The sequence below is a fragment of the Hylobates moloch genome, unplaced genomic scaffold (genome assembly GCF_009828535.3).
Source record: "Hylobates moloch isolate HMO894 unplaced genomic scaffold, HMol_V3 SCAFFOLD_3, whole genome shotgun sequence".
NCBI lineage: Eukaryota > Metazoa > Chordata > Mammalia > Primates > Hylobatidae > Hylobates > Hylobates moloch.
The window spans coordinates 39,605,865-39,630,866 of NW_026652278.1; the positions used below are offsets into that span (position 1 = coordinate 39,605,865).

Consider the following 25,002-nt stretch of genomic DNA (forward strand, 5'->3'; position numbering starts at 1 on the left):
AAGGAAGATGGTACCTGGGAAGGGAGGGACATGCAGAGGTTTGGGGTGGTCAAGAGCAGGGAATCATACGGCTAGGCATAGGGTTTGTCAAGGTTCTAGTTTTACTATTGGCTGTTAAGTTCATCGGTGCTTATTTCACTACTGAAAATGACTAACTATATAAACAAAAAAACAAATAAAAATAAATACATTGGCCCCCTTTGCCTCACATCAACAGATGCTGGCAACTATTTCTGCAAAGTATAGAAGGCAATTTTCACAATAGATGCTTTGAAAACAAAACAGGAAAATTTCAATTCTATTGAGAGCAATTATATCCCTTTAAATTTTATGTGAAGTCATAAAAGTGGGGAGGAAAAGAAGTGGCTAAAACAAAATGGCAAAAGGGCCTCAGAAATCAATATTATTTTTGGAATAAGTCCCACGGACTCCTGTGAAAGAAAACGGTGGTCAATTTTCTTATGGCAGAACACTTTGCCTTCTCACTGGTAGGGAGACAAGCAATTCTGGCCCCTGGCAGGAACTAATATCCCACTTCTCCCATGAAGCCTTCTAAGACTACCCAAATTACCCTGCCACTCATATAGCACTTAAGAGACAGTATACCACATTTTATAGCTATTCTGTCAGGGTCCCTAGAGAAAAATCTTTATTTACCTGGAGGTAATATAGCATTGTGGTTAAAAATCAAGACAAGAATCAAAGAAGGTTGGTCCAATGGTAGTGGGTTATCAGAACTTATTAACAGTGTCACTAAAGTTGGTATACAAAACCCACTGCTAAATTTGGCTTTTTACTTTTTAAAAGGTTATTTATTTTAAAAAGGTTATTTATAAAGAAAACAAAATTTTCAAAAAGAATAAAAGGAAACAACAACAGCTACATAGTGCCAGCTACTGTTCTAAATGCTGAAACATTTGTAACATGTTTGTTAACATATGTTAACATTTAACATATAAAAGTCTACTAATCTTTACAACAACTCTAAGAGGTAGGTACAATTATTTAGAAATAAATAGAGGCACAGAGAGGGTAAGTAACTTGCATTAAGCCTCAGAGCTATAAATAGTAAGTGCAGGGTCAGAATTTTAAACTAGGCATGCCCCTAACCTCATACCCTTAATCATTATGGAGGCTTAAGCCCTCAATTACTTAGCTGTTATAATTTGATCAGTTCGGCTCCACACCCAATGGGTCAGAAGTAGTGTTTGGCATCCTAGCACAGGGCAGGAAAGTTGATTTGAGAGCAACCTGGGCCCCAGGCCTGGCTCTGAAACTGATGCCTGACCAGACCTGTGAAAGGCCATTGTTTCTTTGAGCCTCAGTTTCCTATTCTGAAAATGAAGGGTTGGACCCGATGGTCTCTAAGGCCCTTGCAGTGCTGATGTTTTATGAGCCTGGGGTTCCTGGCTCAATTCCTTGCAGCCCAGACCATACTGGCTCTTCCTGGGCCAGGTCTGGCCCCTCCTGCTGGGCTCAGTGTCTTGCACTTGGCTCTGTTTCTCACAAATAAAAGAAAAAGAACAACGGGAAATATCCTCCTGAGAGACTGGGAGGGATCCCATGGCTGCTCTGTATGCTTTGAAGCACTCACACTCATTAACCAGAGAGAACTACCTGCCAAGTGAAGGATGGAAAGAAACTAGACTAAGGGGAGAAATGAACTCACAAAACCTGGCTACATCCAAATTAAAAGGGCATCTCTGAGCACTTAAAGAATTGACAATGTTATTGCAACAAGATGTGCCAGTTTCTTAAAGAAATGAAGACAGGATCAGCCAAGAAAACCAGAATAGATCAGAGAAGGCAGGATAAACCTGAGAAACTATGCACCGACCAAGGTTATTATTATTATTATTTTTTACCATGCCCGGCTAATTTTTTGTATTTTCAGTAGAGATGGAGTTTCACCATGGTCTCGATCTCCTGACCTTGTGATCCGCCCGCCTCGGCCTCCCAAAGTGCTAGGAGTACAGGCGTGAGCCACCGCGCCTGGCCCAACCAAGGTTATTTACAGCCTGGGAAGAGGATGAAATAAATCAGAGACAGACATGTCTGCCTCCACTATCCCACCATGAACTCTTCCAGGGCTGGTGCTGTGTTACAGGAATGTATGCATCCCAGGAACTGTAAAGGCATTAGGGTTCAGAATCTGCCAACATCAACAGAGAACCTACTAGGTGACACAGCTATTTGTATCAGAAATGTATTTTTTTGTAATATTTTAGAGATGAGGAGAGAGAGGCTATAGAGACCTTGATTCCAGTTCTGGATCTTCCATCATTAGCTATGTAAACCTGTTCAAGTAACTTCACCTGTCTAGGGCCTTGGCCAGTTTATCCATAAAGCAAGGGGCTGAATGTGGTTATAGAAGATGGGCCAGGCCAGATACCACGGCTCGCGCCTGTAATCCCAACACTTTGAGAGGTCAAGGCGGAAAGATCACTTGAGGCCAGGAGCTTGAGACAAACCTGGGCAACAACATGAGACCCTACCTCTACAAAAAATATATATATATTTTTTTAATTAGCCAGGTGTGGTGGCACGAGCCCATATTCCCAGCTTCTCAGGAGGCGGAGGCAAGAGGATTACTTGAGGCCAACCTGGGCAACAAAACAAGACGCAGTCTCTACAAAAAAATTTCTAAAAATTATCTGGGCATAGTGGTATGCCTCTATAATCCCAGCTTCTCAGGAGGCTGAAGCAGGAGAACTGCTTGAGCCCAGGAGTTCCAGACTGCAGTGAGCTATTATTGCACCACTATACTTCAGCCTAGGTGACAGAGCAAGACCCTGTCTCTAAAGAAAAAATAATAACAAAAAAAATTTAAAAAAAGATGAGCTAGATCAAGAATCTATAGTTCATAAAGTTAACAAATAATTATTTTATATTCATGTAGAAAAGCATTCACCTGAATTAATTTAATGTCTTCATATTTTAGGCTATTGGAACTCAACGGACTCCACTGTTCTGAGCACATGATGTATGAATCCAAGAAAAAAAAAACAATCAAAGTTTTGGGCTTCAGAAGCTCTTCTGCTTCTGTTCCATGTGCTACTAGCTAGCATGAATGCAGGGCTGGGCATGTTGTGCCCTGTAGAAGGGCATCTAGCCAAGGAAGGTGGAAGAGATAGGGCTAAATTCCAATCTGCCCTTTGGCATGAGCTTTGTGCCCATGAGGCTCAGTCCAAACCAAAGCTGCATTCTGAGTTTGTGAGTGCCTCTGAACTGTCCATCAACACTGAAGAGAGCCATGGCCAGGACTGTGAAGCAATGGCTAAGTCTGTGTTCAAGTTTGTGTTTTGTATACAAAACATATAGTTTTACCTTTGCTTAAAATATTTCCAGACACCTCCTTTCACCTCCATTCAGTTTTTAAGATCTCTAATAAAACCAATCCTGTCCTTTATAATCATGTCAATATGGACCCAAACCAGCATTAGCCAGGATGCATGAACGGATTGTTTCTAAGAATCTCAATCCAAGGGTTGAGACATGGTGCATAATGGCAGCATAAATGGAAAGTGGGGACAACTTTTCAAGGTGATTCCTTGGAAAGGGACATTATTTAGCTGAGCAAGACCTGGAGTTTAAAATAAATCTATTTCATTACTTTCACATTTCCAAAACATGGAAGCTACTAAATGTACTCGGCAAAAATACAGAAAAATAAAAACTCTGAGAAAAACAGTCACCAGATTCTCTGGGCATCTAATACGTGGTCTTTACATGTAGATAGTGGTTCTTTGCCACCACTAGCAAGTCATTCATTTTGAGGCTCCTGATTTTTCTAGCAACCAATTAGATTTGCACTGGTTCATTCACATTATTTTTCCTTTATGCTGTGATCAATACCTACCAAGACCATTCATTCTGGATTTCCTGGGTCAGTCTCAATTTCAAATATTCTGCCCCTCTTTCCTCTGAATAAAAAGTTCCCAACTTTTTATTTGGAAAATATGGTCACCATAATAATGGCATTCTCCTCACAAAAATATTAGTCAGGCCAGAGTCATACCATCATTACACTGCCCATATTTGGTTTGTGGCCATCAAAAGGAGAACTGGCTGGTTCAACCAGGGTCTGAGGCCATTTTCTTGGTCTCATTAAAGAGACATATAATGCATTTGCTATTAAACAATTTAGAACTCAAATAAACTTTCCCCTTGTCCTGGAAGAGAGTTTCTCAAGGCTAAGGAGTTACTATCTGATGGAAGGGTCCAAAAATCTGGAAAAAATGAAGCTATGGGGCTTTCCAACTGCCAAACTCCCACAGGCTGGCTCCCAATGTACATCACACTCACTATTAAAGTGTCACCATTTATAATTTGGTGCTAAATCTTTCTGAAGCTAAGCTACTCAGCATGGTGTACCAACAAATTGATTCCCTATTCCTTATTCTATTAAAACATAGGGATAAAATGAAGTAGGTGTTGGTGATAAAAGTTATCTAATCTCAAGTTGAAAATGAAGTTATTATTCATTCATGCCAGCACCCTGAAAGGGAAACCAAAGCGTTGGGTTTCCATAGCGGGTTCGACTCTGCACTTGCAGCATTTATGAAAGGAAAACAGGCTGCCTCTGGTTTTGTTTTGTTGCCTCCTCTGTAGTTTTGTGTCTGTTTTTTCTCCAGGGGCCTCACTCTGAATCCTTTAGAGCATGGAGTAAGAGGAGAAAAGTTATACTTGCAGGGAGGCTTAAATAGTGTTTGCCAAGCACTTTAATACACGACATGCTTAGATTTTTTTCCTCCCGCCTCGCAACCTTGTGAAGTAGGTGAAAACTTCATTTTAATGGCGTGACTATGGAAAGAAATGCTACTGAGTCATGTCTTTCATACTTAGGTCAGTTGGTCAGAACCCTGAGAGATCACAGAAAACTAAATTAAAATGGAAAAATACTAACATATGTTCCCAGTAGTTTTGGGTATCTCAGCATGATCGTGAATAAGCTATAGATTCTGACTCAAGATGTGTGCAGTTTGCTTTGGACTTTGTTCTTGCTTACTTACTTATAAAACTTCTTAACTGTACTTCTAAATTATAGCAATTCCGTAAAACATTCAAACCTTGGGGCTTGGTTTCCTCCTCCTAGCAGGCTGAGTCATAAAAAATAAATCTTAGCCATTTCAATAGACAACACACCCCTCACATTAAGAACTGGTATTGTTCCCTGCATCTCCCATTTCATCCAAAAGTCACACCCAGTTCACATTTGAAGAAAAAAAAGAGCTCAGGGACTCATCCAGCTCCAACATTTGCACATTTAATAAGAGAACAGAATTTCTGCCAAGTTATAGGGGTGAGTTGCATCAGAATCTTCCAGAGGAACTTAGGAGCAGTTATGAGCATGGACTTTAGAGGTAGCCAGGCCTGGGTTCAAGTGCTGACATGATGTGACATTGGTCACACAGTGACCAATGAAATGGGGGTGTTTAACCTCATAGACAGTCACCATGAGAATGAAAGGAAGGAAAAGATAAAAGACAAGACATCTGGGAAGCCCAGTGTAAGACACAGTAAGCATCCAGCCAGTACTTACCATCTTACTTCTACAGACATTTCCAGGCTTAGCCAAATCCTCCACCCTTCCACTACACAGTGTCAGGGAGTGAGTCACAAGATTCATTCCAAATCAAACCTCAAGGAGGCATTGCTGGGAGAGGTAGAATATTCACTCAACCTGAAGCTCAGGGTCAGGATTTAAATCAGGAAGCCACAGACTGGCACAATTTTAGACTTAAAAGGAAGTGTGTAATTTATAATTTGTTAAATTACTATATGCAAATTATAGACACAGTGTCTGACATACAGGAGACAATGAATACATGTCTGCCCTCCCTCTTTTTTTAATACCGAAAAACACCTAAAATTCTCGGCCCTAAAGTGACTTGCTCAAGTCACACAAACAGCCAATGGCAGAGCTGGAATTGGTACTTGGATCTTTTTAGAAGAGAGGGGTGCTGTTTCAGGTCTCTTATCAAAAGTATTGGTGTCAAATGGTTTGAAGGAACTAGACAAACACCTTCCAAACCCCAGGAATGAAATGATCTCCTCAACTTACAACAACAGCATGCTGTCCATATCCCTCCCACCACGCCCATCCCCAACCCCACTGACAGAAGCTAGATTCCCTCCAGTCCATGTGGAAAATTCTGTCTAGGAAGGACTGGGGGTTCTGAAGAGCAGAGACAGAGCTCTGGGGTCTTGAGATCGGAGGCAGTCTTTCCTTCTTGGCCCACTGAAGTACACAGCACTCTCAGGTGTTCCCTTGTAAGCAAAAAGGATCTAGAAACTTTCTCAAGGGTTCTAACAGCCAGTTGAAATGGGGAACCAGGGACAAGGAGATGCAAACGTGACCTTTCGGGCCAAGTCTGGGGAGATGACAAGCATGGATTGCTGGGTTTGCAGGACTGAAAACGATCCTTTTAAATTTCAGTGGAAAATCCTGATTCTGTCCTACAGGTATTGCACAAAAGAACTGGTTCCAAGCTCTGAAGGTCAGGGGGAGGACAGCTAACAAGCCTGCAGTAGTCCTGGGGAAGGAAAGAAGGAGACAGCAGAAGTGGGTGGAAACCGCCCTTCTTCATTTATAATTCAAAGAGTCATTCGAGAAATACATATTGAGCACTGACTGTCAGAAACTCTGGCCTAGGGTCCAGAGTGGGAGTTGGAGGCTGGCAGAGAAGACCACCAAGAGAAAGTGAAACTAAGCTCAGGCCTGAAAGCTGAATAGGAGTTAGCCAGGTAGCGAGGGATGTTCTAAGCCAAGGATAGGCAAAAGTTTCATGTAAAGGACAAGATAACAAGTATTTTAGTTTCTGCAGGTCATACAGTGTCTGTTGCAGCTATTTAACTCTGCCATTAGAGGGTAAAAGCACCAATAGACAATACATAAAAGAATGAGTATGGCTGTGCTCCCTAACCCTTATTAATGAGCAATAAAATTTCAATTCTATATAATTTTCATGTCATGAAATAGTATTCTTTTGATTTTTTCAACCATTTAAAAAAGCAGAAGCTACTCTTAGCTTCTATTTTACAAATATCTGTATTGATGTACTTGAGGGTTCAGTCAAGGTCATTCCTGAACTAAGAAGATGGTATTCATTTCTAAACCACAGACTCTCTTAGGCCCTTGTTCCAAGGCTGGGACTAGAGTGGGACAAGGGAGCTGCCCAGCACTCACAATTTAAGGAGGCACTCACTAAGAAGTATATGGGTGGCACTTCTGAGACCTTGAGAGAAGGTGCACAAGGGTGAGACACTCACTTGTCTCACCCTAGTGATGGCCCTGCTTGTACCTGTGCATAACAGAGTGCATTATTGTGATGTGGCGACCTCTTCCTCAACCATCACTGTGTTGGATGATGTCCTTGTGCCCAAGGTTGTGGACTGACAATCTCATTCCCAGCCACTGCTCTGGGGTGCAGAGTTTGGATAATAAGAAAAACAATTTAGATAACAACATTTAGGCAGAAAGGGAGGAGGGAAAAAAAGAAAAGCTATGCAGACTGGAGTTTGGGAGAATCTGGAGAAGTTGGAAAATTTTTTAAATCATATTTGGGGCCAGGCACAGTGGCACATGCCTGTAATCCCAGTACTTTCGGAGGCTGAGGCAGGAGGATCAGTTGAGGCCAGAAGTTGGAGACTAGCCTGGGCAACATAGCAAGATCTTGCTGCTACAAAAAAATTTTTTAATCATATTTGAAAGTTGTTGCTGGTAGAATAATGTGAGAAATATTGAGAAGGAGATGAATGTCCAAGGGACATGTTTAACAAGCTCTACTGTAAATAAAATTGTAAACCTCCTTTGCCACTTTCTTGATCTTCATTAATATATCTATACCTATATGTATATCTAAATCTATTTTGCAAATCATGTATCTGATAATGAACTTATATCCAGAATATATATCAAAAATAAAAAAGACACCTCAATTTAAAAATGGGCAAAGAATTTGACTAGACATTTCTATGATATACAAATGGCTAAGAGCACATGAAAAGATGTTCAGCATCATTTGCCATCAGGAAGATGCAAATCAAAACAATGAAATATCAGTTTACACCTACTAGGATGGCTATAACCAAAAGACAGACAATAAGAAACATTGTTCAAGATGTGGAGAAATCAGGCTGGGTGTGGTGGCTCACACCTGTAATCCCACCACTTTGGGAGGCCAAGGTGGGCAGATCACCTGAGGTCAGGAGTTTGAGACCAGCCTGGCCAACATGGCGACACCCTGTCTCTACTAAAAATATAAAAATTAGCCGGGCGTGGTGGCACTCATCTGTAATCCCAAATACTCGGGAGGCTGAGGCATGAGAATTGCTTGAACTCAGGAGGCAGAGGTTGCAGTGAGTCTAGATCGTGCCACTGCACTCCAGCCCGGGCAACAGAGCAAGACTCCGTCTCCAGGAAAAAAAAAAAAGATATGGAGAAACTAGAACCCTTTTGCATTGCTGGTGGGAATGTAAAATGTGCAGCTGCTTTGGAAAACAGTCCGGCCATTCCTGAAAAGATTAAACAGAGTTATCATGTGACCCAGCAATTCCAATCCTGGGTATTTATCCAAAAGAAATGGAAACTATGTCCACACAAAAACTTTTGCATGAATGCTCACAGCAGTATTATTCATAATAATCCAAAAGTGGAAACAACTCAATGTCCAACAATTGATGAATAGATAAATAAAATGGGGCATAATCATACAATGAAATATTATTCAGCAGTGAAAAGTATAAAGTACTGATTCATGCTACCGTATAAATGAATATTTAACCTTGAAAAGATTATGCTAAGTGAAAGAAGCCAGTCACAAGACCAAACACTATGAAAGTCCATTCATATGAAAGTCTAGAATAGGGAAATTTATAGAGACAGAAAGTGGATTAGTGGTTGCTTAGGGCTAGGGGAGAGGCACAGGATGGGGTGATGGAGGGTGATAGCTAAAAGAAACAGGTTGCTTTTTGAGATGATGAAAATGTTCTAAAATTGACTGTAGTGATGCCTGCACGTATCTGTGAACATATTTAAAACAACTGAATTGTATACTTTAACTGGGTGAATTGTATGGTATGTGAATTATACATCAATAAAGCTGTTAAAAAAATAAGAAGAATCCAAAGCATTTCTCCTCCCCTTCAAGGAAATCTGCTACTGTGTTTCTGAGGACTGGCTTTCCCTATCCTTGAATGATGATAGCATGACTTTGTGTTGCTGAAGGCTGAGGGGGTTTTCTACTGAGCTTTCTGAGGGTTTGAGGAGTGATGGCCTAAATAAGAAGGAAGGGTTTGGGGTTCCTTTTAAGGGACTAAGCCTTGGGGTGAGGGGTTCAGGGTTCTGGTGCCTGAGCTCTAGAAGACCCATATTTAATGTGAAGCTCTGAATGTGTTCAGGCAAGCCACTAGAATAAAGAACCACTGAAAGGGGCACCATTTGGTTGTCATGGTGCCAGAAAATAAGCCCAGCACTACTGTCTGAGAACAGCTTTTGAGAGAGGGCCCTGTCTGAGCCACCAGTTAGTCTAGTCGTGGGGGTCAGTGGGTGCACCTCCCCCCACTGATGCTTCAAATCCTTGAATGCTGAATCATTTGGTCAACAGGGTGGAAACCTCCTCTCTAAACCCAGGACTCCCTTAAGCTCAAAGGGGGCCACTTCTATGACTCATGACTTTTCAGAGGTCATTCAAAGGGCAGCTTGAGTCTCCACTCTGTAAAACACAGGTTGTAGAGCAGATCAGGGTTTCACCAGATGGTTTTATCCTTGCCCACTGGATCTAATTCTTTTCAGGCCACATACTACCATGGCCCATTTTCAGGGATGGGGCCTCTCCAGCTGCTAATTCTCATTATATAGGACATCTAGGGAAAAGAAAAATAATAATAATCCTAATGCTGATACTGTCCAAAGACTACTATGAGAATAACAGTGGCCACCAGTGTATTTACCTTACACTGGAATCCAGAGTCAAGGTTTTTCATTCTCGCTCTTACCAAATCTTAGTCAAAGGGCTGGTACAACTACAGAGATGCAGGGTGACATTTATCCTATAGTGCACCAATGCAGCTAATAAGGGAAAGTAGTCCAATCCTCACAAAGCTGGACTCTGACAGCCATCACATTTTCCACTGAGGCACTAGACGTGACTAAACTGCACAGGAGCTGAGAGGAAACTGGATTCCCTTCCACTGTTCTCAGCAGGAAGGGGCCAGCATCATCCTATACTCATGGCATCATCCCATCACTACCCTTCGTAATGAAAGAGGCAGCCTGGCAAATCACCAAGCACAGGCTTCCAGCTAAGCCTAAGCACCCCACGAAATTTTAATTATCTCAAGGTCCAAACTGTACCCTAGCTCCAGGGCAACCAAATTTCCAGACCAGAAAACAAGACATGTTGCTATCTCAACAGCAATCCCTTACAACATTGAACAGTGGGGCTCAATGGATATTTTATCATCCATAAAAATTACGACTTAGAAGATGAATTTATTATCGGTTGGTCCCTTTACACATAACAGACATTCTCTCTCCCCTAAGGTTCAGGTCTCTTCAGTTTGAAAGAGACAAAATATAGAATCAAGGACATGTATAGCAACAAAGGTATTTTTGTGAAACACTCAAAAAATAATTGCCTCTTAGGTTTAATTTTCTGTTCTTGAGAGTAAAGTATGAAGAAGAAAGGCACCTTTTAAAAGGAAGAAAGCGGAATAAGAAGCAGCAATACAGAAGCTGCTTTTGACCTTCCTTTTTAAATTATAGCTTTTCTAGACTGATTTAAAAATTTTTTATTCAACCTTTACATCTTTATTCTTTGTTTTTTACTCTTTAGCTTATCTGAGGTTTTTTTTTCTGTTTTGTCTTACATATTCTTGTACAGTAAATCTTCTTGTGGAACAAAGAAGGGAAATAAGTAAAGTGATAATACAGGAGCCAGTGGAATTTCTGCCCTGGCACCTTCACATTCTCTGAGTGCATGTGGATCTCAGGTTACATGAGCAATTCCAGCAAGGCAGAAGCAGAAACTTCTTGTACTTCACATTCAAGATAACTATATGTATCTAAACTCCTCAAAATTCAGGCAGGTTGAGAATTTTTTTTTTAAAGAAAAAACACCCTTAACCAATCTTTAACCTGGAGACTTTAGCCACCCATCAAAATATCCTGTCTTATTTCAGAGCAGGAGAGAGGGAGTATGACTGTAACTGGATAAGGGATAGGGTTTTAATTTCTTATGAGGAGGAGAAGGAGGATACCAGTAGTTAGTATGTCAGCAAGCATTAATCTTCATTAATATTTTCCATTCAAATCCATTCTTCTCTACACAGCTGTGCAAATATAAATTAAATGGGTCATTCTAACCAAGGTATCCAAGAAAAAAAATGTTTAATGTGAGGGCCAAGGAATTAATTGGACAAACAGCACATTCTTTAAATGTGTGGGAAGGATTGCTCAAACTACCACATTATAGATTGAGAAACATGAAGTCAAATTCATACCACTGTAAACATCCCTGAGTGAGAAGACAAACAGCAGAAGGTGGTGGAAATGTGTTCTCGACAAAGAATATCCACAATGGCCAGAGTGAGCAGAGCAGCAGTCACTCCTTGCTAGAGCTGTGCGGTGGGTAGCATCTCATTTAACGCCGCAATAACACCATTATTCTCAGTTTATAAAAAAGGTAATTAGGAACAAAGAGGTCAAACTGTGTACCAGAATTCACATAGCCAGTCACTGATGGAGTGAGGGTCACGATTTAAATTCAGGTTGACTGACTCCAGAGACTGCATTTGTAACCATGACATTGCCCTTATTCTCTATATACTTGGCATTATGCTTGCATTATGGAGAGTAAAAAAATGCAGAACCTATTTCTTGTCCTTAATCGATTTACAATCTGATTGAGGAACCAGAATGGACACATATGAAATAATCAAAGCACAGGAAAAGGAGCATATCATTAAGCTCTGCATCTCTGAAGGAAGTAATTCATAGGAGCTGGGGAAAACTAGTTATAATTCACCTGTGCAACTTTTGAGAATTTCTACCAGGTTCTAAACTAAAAAACAAGATATACAGAATACCATACCTTAGAAAATACTGATTCATTCCTGATATGGTGTGGTTTGAATATTCAGAAAGGGCCCCTGCTTTAGAAATCTCCCTTAGGAAAGGACAGGACAACCAGCCTATTCCCCAGCTGCATCTTAACGGTTAATGAAAATGCCAATAGCCTCCTCCAAGCCTGCTCAGACCAAGGGGATAAAAATTCCTGGAGTCTACTCTGACAGAGGTGTGGCAACCTCTCCCAGCCTCCAGAGACTAAGAAACAGGGAAGAGACAATTTGTCCTTTTCAATTAGAAATTAACCATACCAGGCCTTTGATGAACAAGGGCAGGTTTGGGCTGGGGACCAGTGAACAAGCTCAGAAGAAACAGCGGCAGGGCTACAGGAAAGAAGAAACTGGAGGAGGGTATAGGCATACCAAAAATTATTCTGAAATTTACACCCGATTCGCAACCCTCATAGGGAAACCATGATAAAGGTTCTAAAGCAACCTATTTCCATTCACTTTGCTGTATTTAAATTTCGATTGTGCTCTTAATGTTCGAGTGTACATGATTTTTTAAACCACTGCGTTTTTAACTAAGATGACATGTTGGTCTCAGCAGCAGTTTCACGGCAGGGAGATGCTGTGCAAGTCATCTAGTGCTGAGCAAGACAGGAATGCTGGTGACGGGCTCCTTGTCTGTGACTCAGGTTTCATGTGGAATCAGGTCAAGAGACACAGAAACACATCCCTAGACACTGGCTGGGGTGAGTGGTCAACTGTGTAGAGAAGCACCTGCAGGCTTTCACTTTTCAGGCAGGTTCCCAGGTCAGCCCAAATGTTCCTAAGAACCCAAGCAGTGTCTTTTTTAGGGAAAGGCAAATATTCCTGAAATGTCCTGATCAAAAAGCAAAGAGTTCTGTTTAAACTCCTAGCCAATGGTTCTCAACTCCATAGAATCTATAGAATCACCAAGGGAACTTTGAAAAAAATATTCATGCTGTGCCCTACCCCAGTGATTCTGATACAAAGGGCCTGGGGAGGGGTCTGGACCATGACTGTGACGTGTAAGCAGGGTTACAATCACCATATCTAACATGGCCAAGTCTGAGATACCGTAAGTATCAATGAATGGCATTACTCAATCAACAGATGCTGAAACGAACAGAATTCTTCTGTTCTTTTAAAAGCTTCCTCTGAATTTTATTCCTTTCTGGATCTTAAGAAACTACCTAAGAGTGTCAGCTGCCTGGATTAAATCTTAGTTATTTTACTTACTAGCTAAGTGACCTTGATGAGGTACATAATTTCTCAGGAAATCAGTTTGCTTAGCAATACAGTAGTGTTAATTATCATACCAAAATCCTAAGGTAGTTAAGATGATTGTACAACATGGAATATGTAAATTATTTAGCCCACTATCTGGCATTTGTTGAATGCTCAATAAATGTTAGCTACCCTGATTGATGACTCAAATGGTTGGGCTGTGTCCCCACCCAAATCTCACCTTGAATTGTAATAATCCCCATGTGTCAAGGGCAGGGCCAGGTGGAGATAATTGAATCATGCGGTTTCCCCCATAGTATTCTCATGGTAGTGAATAAGTCTCATAAGATACGATGGTTTTATACATGGGTGTTCCCCTGCACATGATTTCTTGCCTGCCACCATATAAGACATGTCTTTGCTCCTCTTCTGCCTTCCGCCATGATTGTTTGGCCTGCCCAACCATGTGGAACTGTGAGTCCATTGAACCTCTTTTTCTCTATAAATTAGTCAGTCTTGACTATGTCTTTTTTAGCAGCATGAGAACAGACTAATACAATGATGATGATGATGAAAGTAAAAATATAGCACTTATATTTCAATAAAAATGATGTTTCTCTAGACCAGATGCTTATTTCTAGGGCAAGTTTTAAAGGACTTATGAAGAATTGGAATGTGAGAGTTCTAGAAACAGTTTCACATAGAGAATGACTGAAGGAAGCAAGAGTTTTCAGGATAAAAAAATCCAAGATGGCACATGGCACTGTCCTCAGATGTACAGATAAGGTCTGAGAGCAGGCAGCCTGATCATGTGTATTTCCAGATCAGGATTCTTAAAGAGAGGAGTCTGTGGATAGAATTCAGAGGACCTGGAAATCTGGTTGAGGAAAAAAAAATGATTCATTATTTTCATTAATCTCAAAAAGGAAATTTAGCATTTCCTTTAATTCTGAATATAGGCAACAAACTTCAGTAGTAGTAACTGTGATCTTGTCACCAATAGAAGTCACAGATATTTCCATATCCTGTTACAGTTGTGATAGATATCCGAAAATGTTATTGATATTTAGGGTGACAAACTGCACTGGTTTGGTCTGAAGGGTTTTCCAGGACGTGGAATTTACAGTGCTAAAATTGAGAAAATTTCAAGCAATCCATACTATATATACATAAGTATATATATATAATCCAATATATGCATAAGTACACAATCTATACTTATGAATATAAGGACTTATATTCATCACTAGAATTATCCCTCAATAGCTCAGAGGAATTGGTTCCAGAACTGCCCCCTACCCCCTCGAATACCAAAGTTCAAGAATGCTCAAGTCCCTTATGTAAGATGGCCTAGTATTTGCATATAATATACATGCATCTTCCCGTATACTTTAAATCTTCTCTAGATTAGTTAGAATACCTTACACTATATAAATAGTGTTACAGTGTATTGGATTGTAAAATTTGTGTTTTCTTATTGTTATATTATTATTTTTTGTTTCTTACAAAAATATTTTCTATATGTAGTTGGTTGAAACTGTAGATACAGATGAGGGTTAATTCTATTTTGAAATTATGATAGTTATCACATAACTAGATATTATTATTTAATGTATTAATAAAGAAGCACCTAAATTGCCATGTTAATTTAAAAAATCTTGATAAATGTATATCAAAATAACTTGTCCTTTATGATGATTTCTACTTCATCTGATTCATTTAAAAACATTACTCTGAATCCATAGGTTTCATCACTTTGCCAAAGGAATCTATGGCATAAAAAAGTTTCAGAGGGAAGGAAGTGGAGCCATTAGTTGGAAAATGTAAAAAAACAGAATTAAGTTCTGTTAGGTCTGGAAACCTAAAAACAATAATGAACTACACCACAGAAGAGGACCCAGGCATTTATCTCAAAAGAACACAAACAGATAATCAACAAATAAAGCCATTTTTCCACTACCAGGAAATCTCCCTAATTCCTCCACTCCCAATAACAGTATTTTCTGACATAGTTTTATGTTGTTTCAGTATCAACTCAATCTTGATAGTTATCAGTTGGAGTATCTGTTTTCAATAACTACAAATGCTTAACCTAAGAATAGTAATTTGACAGATCTTAAAATTTCTCATGAATTATGACAATGGAAATTTGGACTTTTTTTTTTTTTTAAAAAAAAGCAAGTTTAAAGAAATGGTAAAAACAAACTCAAATGCTTACAGGATACCACTGGGCTTCTGACAGATGTCGGCTCCCACCTTGCCTTATCTCCACTGTTGACGGGGGTTCCATTACTCTCCCACAAGGCAGTAAGGGACCATTTCTCTTCTGATCTATGTAACTCCATGCAGTCAGCCCAATGTGGCCAGAAGGCAGAGTTCTCACAATTGCTCTTGTTCCAGTATACACAGATTTCTTAACTTCTCTGTCATTTTTACAGAATCTCCTGACTAACAAAGTGGATCGCTCCTTTTTGCTTTTAAAAGCATCTTCTTCTACATCTTCACCATTATCAGGGAAGTCCTCAAAATGGCTCAAAAAGGTCTTGGCAGCTTGACTGTCAGTAAAGTCTTTCCTACAAAAGCTATCACTTGAAAATACCATGTCAACCTTCTCACAAGAGCCTTCAAAGCAAAAGTGTTTATCATTCAAGGTGTCACAATGATCACACTGCAGCTGCTCATTCTTATTATCACAATTTTTGGCCAATTCCATCAGTTTACAGGTATATGCCACGTAGTTTTTCTTTTGCTTCTTCTCACCCCCAGGTAGTGGTACACAATTTCCACAATCGTCTAAAATTAAGTTTTCTGATAGGGTACAGAAAGTGTCTGACATTCTTCTGTCAACTTCATAATGAAAATGAAATACTGCCCTTCTGCTGTCAGGGTGTGCTCTGCCTGGCTCTATGATCGCCGACTGATTTCCTAAAGGACTAATGCCCATGGAAGGTCTGTCTAGTTCCAGTTGAATTCCAGGGAACACCTTTCTTTCCAGTGGAGAAGGAATTCCAGTTTCTAAACACAAGTCTTCCTCAGCAACAGAGTTGTACATTTCATAAAACTGTCTCTGAGGAAGGCCATGCTGATGGTTTCTCAATATGGTGTTGCAGTTAATGTTAAGGTTTTTCACAGAATCTGGCATGATTTTCTCCCAGCATTTTTCATTACTGTTCTCATCACTCACTATTTTCTCCCTTGCTATTGAGAGAATCTTTGGCAAGTTGCTTCTAGAAGGTTCTTCTTTAAGTTTGTTCAGTCGTGAGATGGTATGAGAAGTCTCCCCACTTCGTCTGACAGTATGTGCTTTCGAAATATTGATGTCTGAGACCTTTTCACTACTTTCATCTGCAGCCGACTGGGCAGAAACCACTTTTCTCTGAGTCACAGGTATGAGAACAGAAGCTGTCATTTCTTCAGAAGTCATCTTGGACTAACACACAGGTTTTGACTATTGCTCTATTTTTCCTCCCTGGTGATCATGTCAAGGTTTTAATAAAATGACTGATTATTACGACAATCTCAGATACACAAGTCCTCCCAAGGAACAAAGGGATAATTCCTTTCATTCAGGAGAATTAAGAGTCAAATAAATTCTCTTAGTTATAACTTCTATCATGAATATATATTTTTTCTAGATCAGGGTTTTAAGGTGGTAGATCAATTTTCCTTCCACTGTTACCTGAAGCAAAATTTTTTGAAGACTTTTACTTGGGATTGCACTCTGCAACTTCTGATCCATCACTGATTTGCAATGATTTTAAAATCCAGTTTGAATGATTCCTGTTTCCTGTAAGAAAAGAGATAATGTCAAACACTGTGGCACTCAGTGAATTTTTAAAAAAATGATCTCACAATCCTAAGATACAGACCAATTTTGAGAAAAAATGTTTTTTTGCAATCAGAAGTTGGTTTTTATGTTTTAAGTATTTATTTTTTTATTTAATATTTCAGAACTTCTGCTTCCAGCCAAAATAGAGTAACAAGGGCAAGATTTATTCATCTACCTAAAATAACTAAAAAGAAAATCAGAAAAAAAAATGGTTTTCAATATTGAACAACAGGCAAGACAGACATTGATCTCTGAAAGAAGAAAAAAAAAAGAAGTGAGCCCTATAAATGCCCTAGCTTACTGCTTAGAAAGTTTCCAGGCAACAAGGCAGGGAAAGGAAACTCAGGTAAAATCCAACAATTTACCTGAGTAGAAGAGAAAAAGTTAAGACTTAAGGAGGCCAAGGAAGCTAGAGAAATAAGGCACATTAAGCAAAGAGGCACAAAGATAAGAATGACAGCAGACTTTTAATCAGAAACAATGCAGTCCAGAAGAGAGTGGACTAAATCTTTAAAGTACTGAAAGAAAAACTACTGTCAACTTCAAATTCTATACCCAGCAAAAATGTCTTCTGCAAATAAAAATTAAGTAAAAACTTTTCCAGGCATATAAAGCTGAAATAATTTATCACTAACAAGCCTGCACTGCTTGTAACTCTGTTAGTAGAGAGAGGGAATCAAAAAAACTTCTATCCAATGTGAAAACACAATTACAAAGGATATACAAGGCACTATAGGACTAGAGGGTGCCCATCATGAGCATATCATTCCTTTCCAGGAAAAGCAGTTGCTCCCGAGAAAACTAATCAGCAGTCACGCTCTGCTGCCAACACCAGCTTTGCCTTGCCTTTGCTCTTCAACAAATAGATGTCTTTCTTCCCCTTGCTTCTCCCATATCCTCTTTTCCCAAAGAGTCATCAACTACCCCTTAGTCCCTTCTATACGTGTTCCCTCAAGCACAAACACAGCCTTAAGGGTGAGAGGCTCTCAGTATATGCATGTCTCTACAACTACTCTGAAAAATCACTGGAAACCTTAGAAATCATATTCTTTGCAGGGAATAAACCAGCCCACACAGAGCAGCAGTGTCCTAGCTCAACATCCTAACAAATCCTACCACACAGCAATAACTATTATCAATACTTTAAGAAACCTCCTTCCAGAACACTCCCTATGCATCAACATACATAGAGATATATGTATATAACTATGCAAATACCAGATAATATTGGTCATTCTGTTCTGTACCTGCCTTTAAAAATTCAAAGCACACCATGAACAACTTTTCAGGTCAAGAATCATACAGATAATTTTAATGGCATATGGCACTAACTTGAATTCAAATATCTGCTCTATTTTTTAAAGAGATTTTTCAGGCCAAAGCCTTCAGATCAACAGCTAATATGTCCTTTCTTACCCATGAGGTAAGTAATTCAAAGTAGGAGAAGGGGAAAACATTTTTGGTGATGCTTAGGTCTTATTCTAAGGACTTTGTAATTATTGTTGTTATTATAATTATAAATATCATCATCATCATCATAATTTTGAGACAGAGTCTCGTTCTGTCACCAGGCTGAAGTGCAGTGGCACAATCACTGCTCGCTGCAACCTCTGCCTCCTGGATTCAGCAGTCATATACTGTTCCTTCTATCATACTCTATATGTTAGAGGGAATTACTAAGTATAACCCCCATTCAAGGGGAGGGGAATTAGGGTCCACCTTTTGAAGGGAGAAATATCAAAGAATTTGTGGACATATTTTAAAACCAGCCTGGGTTCAAGTGATCCTCCCACCTCAGCCTCCCAAGTAGCTGAGACTATAGCACTGCGCTTGGCTAATTTTTGTATTTTTTGTAAAGACAGGGATTCACCATGTTGCCCAGTCTGGTCTTGAACTTCTGGGCTCAAGCAATCCTCCCACCTTAGCCTCCCAAATTGCTGGAATTACAGGTGTGAGCCACTGTGCCTGGCCACTTCGCAATTATCTTGTGTAATTCTCACTCGACACTACAATATAGTGTGATGGTTTTAAAATATGTCCACAAATTCTTTGATACTCCTCTCTTCACAAGGTGGAGCCTAATTCCCCGCCCCCTGAATGTGGGTTATACTTAGTGGCTTCCCTCTAATGTATGGAATGTGGTAGAAGGAACAGTACATGACTGCTGAGAATCAGTCATGAAAGTCATTGGCGCTTCCTCCTTGCTACTCCTCTCTCGCATGCTCTGGGGGTAATCTGCTGCCATATTGTAAGGAGAGATCCCTGTGGAAAGTATGGAGGACTCCTGACAACACCCATGTGAGTGAGCCATCTTGGAAGCAGATCGTCCAGCTACAGTCAAGGCTTTAGATGATTGTACCTGCAACCTATATCTTGACTGCAATCACATGACAGATCCTCAGACAGATAAGCCTTGTCCCAAATTCCTGACCACAGAAATGGTGAGATGATAAATGTTTATTGCTTTGAGCCACTACATTTTGGGCAAATATGTTACACAGTGATAGATAACTAATACAAATAATTTCTGCTATCCACATTCGAAAGATTAGAAACCAAAGCACAGAAAAGCTAAGTGAATTGCCAAAGATCCCTCCACTGGAAAATGATTGAGACAGGATTCAAATCCAAGAAGACTGACTACAGAATCTCTTCTCTTAACCATAGACTATGCTGCTTTATCTTCCATCTAGTCTGAAGCCCTGTGGGTTTGGGTTTCTGATGTCTTGTAGCTATGAAGACCCATGGCTGCTAGGAGAAGCCTATCTTTTATTTTTTATTTTTTATTTTATTTATTTATTTATTTAGAGACGGAGTCTTGCTCTGTCGCCAGGCTGGAGTGCAGTGGTGCGATCTTGGCTCATTACAACCTCCACTTCATGGGTTCAAGCGATTCTCCTGCCTCAGCCTCCTGAGTAGCTGGGACTACAGGCATGTGCCACCACGCCTGGTTAATTTTTTGTATTTTTAGTAGAGACAGGGTTTCACCATGTTGGCCAGGATGGTCTCGATCTCCTGACCTCGTGATCCGCCCACCTGGCCTCCCGAAGTGCTGGGATTACAGGCATGAGCCACCAAGTCCAGCCAAGAAGCCTATCTTATATGTGGCTTTGTCTCTGGAAGGCTGAGGATATACACAGACATTGAAGCAATGGTCTTTGCTTTGCCTCCAGCTTACTATCATGAATCATGAATGAGCAACATTACAGGGAGCAGACTTTATAGAGCACTAGGCTTGGTTCAATCTCAGACCATTCCTTTATTCAGCAAATATTTGTTGAGTACAAAATTAAATAAGGCAGGGATCTTGTCCTGGATTTCCTTACTAGCTGATAAGTCATCAAAGTACAGTGTAAATAGAGCTATAATCTGCATTAACACAGAGGAAGAACATCTAAAGCAGACAGTGCTGATGAGGTGGGAGTGATTTCCAGGGAGGGTTTCCTTCAGAAGAAGACAACTCAGTTGAGTTTCAAAAGATAAGTAGGAAGTAGTTAGATAAAGAGGTGGGGTGGAGTTTTCAGGGAAGAGCAAATATGGGCAGTCATAAAAAGAAACAGTCAGACATTGGGGTCTGGTATCTCAGGTAAAAATTTTAACCACTTTGGGGTTTGATTTCTTCTCCTGTAAAATAGAAATAAAATCACCTACTCCATCAAGTTGTGAAGGAAATACTTTGAAATCCAAAAATTCAAGGCAAATGTTTATTATTCTATGCCTTGAAATATCTTGGTAAGAAAGAACAACCAAGGTCCGGCAGCTCTGTTGTATCAGTGACATGGCATTGAATTTACCGTACCAGATACACACTCTTCACTAGGTCCACTCCAATTTTAATTTCAGTTCTATATGTGGGATCAACTCCTTAAATCTAAGCTGCATGATCCTGAGCTGATTAAATCATCAATTTTGAGATATACTTTCCACATCTATAATATTGAGATGAAATATATATATATATATATATATTTTATATGTCAGCAGCAGCCAACCCATCAATAACTGTTAACTTTTTATTTACTCACTCTTGGTCAGCTCTAGGTTGTTTTTAAGGGAAGCTGGCTAGGTTAGGTTAGAGTTAGAGTTATAGTGGCATTAGACTGTTGGCTAAAGAAAACCTGAAGCACTGAATGAAGAACATAGTCCAGTGGGTTTGAAGAAGAAAAACTTGGAAAAAGGGATTCTTCTTTTCTTAGTGTGAACAGGTTTGTGGGGGAGATTGGATAAGTGCCAGCCTGGGAGAGGTCAAAGGATGTGTGGGCTAAAAATATGGCAGAACAAGAGGGTACTTGTCAAGATAGTATGTCCAATCTTGAGATATTTGGGGATAGGTAATATGACTAAAGAAATGACTGACTAGGAAGTAGATCTATGGAGATGCAGGAATTGCTGGAAATTCTAGCCAAAGCAGTAAGACAAGAAAAATAAATGAAAGGTATAAGAAGAATCAGGAGTGACAGGGTAAGTTTTCAGCTTCAGGAGAGGGGACTATGGGCCAGGAATAATCCTGTTGATGGGTGTTTTCATGGGCTAAATCAAGGGCTGGAAAACTACATACTGAGCCCCAAATCTGGTAAGCCATCTGTTTTTGTAAATGAAATTTTATTGGAACACAGCCACATCTATTTATTTATGTCATGTCTGTTGCTGCTTCTGCATTATAATCGTAGAGCTGAAAAGTGGTAACAAATACCATATGGTCTACAAAGCCGAAAATATTTGCCATCTGGCTCTTTACAGAAAAGTCTGCCAGTCCATGTACTAGATAAATAATGAATTAATGAAATGCATGGTTAGAGCAAGAAAACTATGTGGGAGGCTTGATAGCCATCTTTATTTATTTGAAGAATTGAGATGAGGAAATGGGCTCATCTCATATTCTTTCAAAAGGGAGGATCAGGACTAAGACATGAATTATAAGAGTGGTAAACTTTGGATCAGTCTGATAAAGAATTCCCTAACTTTTAGAGCTTTTCAACAAAGGGTGAGCTATCTTGGATGATGGCCTTCTTTCAGTTACTGATAGATTTAAACAGAGGCACATTATTCAGCATCAGGGATGCTCAATATATGCTGAACAAATAAACAGAAAGAACTTAGAATGACAGAGTGAAAATGGATGACTGTCTACCAAGGCTAATTATAAAAACAATGACCTAATACTGAGCATGTATTATCTATCAGGCATGTTCTAAGCACAGAATACATACTATCTCATTTAATCTTTACAACAACATTATCAGTAGGGTGGCAGAGACTCCTAATTTCCCCCCAAAATCTGTTCTCATTTCCTCAGTAGTAGAACCTCTGAATTTGACCTAAGCATATGGATATTCCTTTATTAGCCTCCCTTACAGCTAGATGTGGCCATGGGACTAAGTTACAGCCAATGAGATATAAACAAAGTGGTTTGCAATTTCTGGAAAGAGAGCTTGAAGGAACAGAGTCTGCCCTTTTCCTGCCCCTCTTTCTTCTGCTGCTGATTGGAAGAAAGACATGATAGCCAGAGCTGGAGCAGCCATCTTAGATTGTGAGGTGAACATGAGAATGAATGTCATGTATAGGAAAAAAAAAAAAAAAAACAAGATAGAAACCTGACTGCCTGTTTCCAGGACTTAGGAGAGGGAAAAAAAATTCTATCTTGTTTAAGCCACCATTGTCTTGGGTTTTCTGTCACTCACATCTAAATATTTTCCTAACTAAAACTAAAAAGGTGGGGGTAGTACTATTATCATACCTATTTTATGAATAAGGTTCAAAATGCTTGAATGACCTGTCCAAGAGTACAGAAGAGTGACATAACAAGAAACCTCTATAGAAAATTCCTGCATTGGTGGGAAAGTTATATTTATTAATTCCTAGAATGTTTCCAATTTTATTCTCCTAAGCCAAATGGAATTCTAAAGAATAGGTAAGTTAGAAAAATATGAAATACAAGCATATTATAGGTGTTTAAAGGAGGTGTGACTTAACAACAATAACAAAAACTAATTTATCACTCAACTGCCTATTGGTTAAGCACCTGTTGAATTCCATAGAGTTTAGAAGGTAAGATGGCTACAAACCAAGAGATCAGTAAAGTCTAATGATAGGGTATTTGAGCTGGGACTTTATAGTAAGGTAGTAAGTATTCATGAAAAGGAAAAGAGACTTTAGATAAAGGGAACCATGTAACAAAAGGTAAAGAAGGAAAACACAATGCATAACCATGAATTCATCTGAAGTCCTCAGAAGAACATTTCATCCAATCAAAGACAGTAAAAGTTACTCAGTGATTTCACCATCATGGAAAAGAGATACTAAAGTAACTGCCAAAACTGGTAATAGAATTTAATATCCCTATTTGCTTCTTTAGAGTTTTATAGAGTCCCTTTGAGTATCTGTATATAACAATCAACTAATATTGGTCAGTTATTTATTTACTTATGCATTCTCTTCCCCAAGGCCCACTCAGTAAAGAGATTAAAGAAAACATTTTGCCTAAGCAATCCTTTCCTCCCTTTTCCCTTATCACGTGCACATGGTGCACATGGATTTAAGTGTGTATACACCCACATGCAAACCCTACATAATATGAGTCAGTCTTCACTTTTTCTTCTCCCGAATATCTGCTGCTCCACTCCCTCCTGACCTCCTTTCTCTGAACTATTATGATGAAAATTCCATAACTCACAAGGAAACAAACCTCTTAAAACATTCCCTAAAGGCACTGGTGTACTCATCTGAGTTCTCTTCCAAGACCACAAAGATTTAACCCTTTGGGCCTTTAACTCCCTTTATTAGAAAAGTTTCTGAGTCTGGAATGCGAGGCTCCAGACTCAGAAAACCCAGATACTCTAATCTTTATACTTTATGCATATTAGATATCAGGAGTTGACTAATAAGTAGATGAGAAGGCTACACAAATATTTTTGAACTAATACATTGATAAGGCTGCCAATACGGTAAAATGGAGGATCACAAAAAAGTTTGTCCATAACAGGTTAATTCCCAATTGCAAAACTCACAAGGAAAGGAAATCTTCCCTGTAAAGACAGTCTCTAATCAGCGTGCAAATCATCATAACTCTCCCAGAAATATGGGTCATTGACGTTAGTAGAATGTAACTTTAAGCCAAGAGTGGAAGTGGATAGAATTGTGATGTTGTGATGCTCATAGGACTCCCTCTCCTTCATTGTATAATAATGTCAAGATTCTGGAGTTATGTGTGTGTGCAGGCATGCACAAACACACACAGATCTACATCTTTGATGATATGAAAAGAGAGAAAAGTGGGCAACACATGATTTTAGATGGCACTAGACCCACCAAAAGTCAATCCTAGTCTATTTGTTCCAGCTTCATCTCTGGCCAACCCCCAAAGAAAAGCTATGCAGTCACATTGGATTTTGTGCAATTTATTGAATCAGTCTAGCACTTAATGCCTCTGTGCATTTCCCTTCCCACTATTTTCTAACTCTGTTGACTCCATCATTCAGTTTAAATGCCATCTTTGTTCTGCAGCCCTCCCTGACACCCACCTGTCCACATTAATTGCTCTCGTCTGTTTCCTGTAGCTCTTCCTACCTTCTACCACCACATCATGTCATGGCACATTATTTTGCAACTATTGATAATATAGGGCCCCCTCACAGATTGAGAGCCCCTGAAGAACATGCATCTTTAAACTGAAAGGGTTTTATAAATATGGTACACTTTACATTTCCAGCATAGTACCAAGACATGTAGTTAGTCTTAATAAACATTTGACCCTTTCCTTTCCTTCCATGGCTATATGAGCCCAATCCTTGTCCATTAAGATCTGGATTACTTAAGGGCTTCCAGTCTCCGAAACTGACTTCCTTCTGTTT

The 25,002-nt window shown here is 39.6% G+C and overlaps 1 protein-coding gene across 2 annotated transcripts in view; it reads right to left on the reverse strand.

The window, feature by feature from the left end:
* The window catches only part of PLCE1 (phospholipase C epsilon 1), a 350,498-nt gene that overhangs the window by 290,835 nt on the left and 34,661 nt on the right, over nt 1-25,002 (reverse strand). The window contains exon 2 of one of the 2 annotated variants that reach the window (XM_032136433.1): nt 15,542-17,110. In XM_032136433.1, coding sequence (XP_031992324.1) covers nt 15,542-16,747 — 1,206 coding nt within the window. In that variant the 5' untranslated portion in view covers nt 16,748-17,110. Of the gene's footprint in view, nt 1-15,541; nt 17,111-25,002 lie in introns of those variants that run through there. The other variant, XM_058436200.1, reaches the window with a different exon arrangement.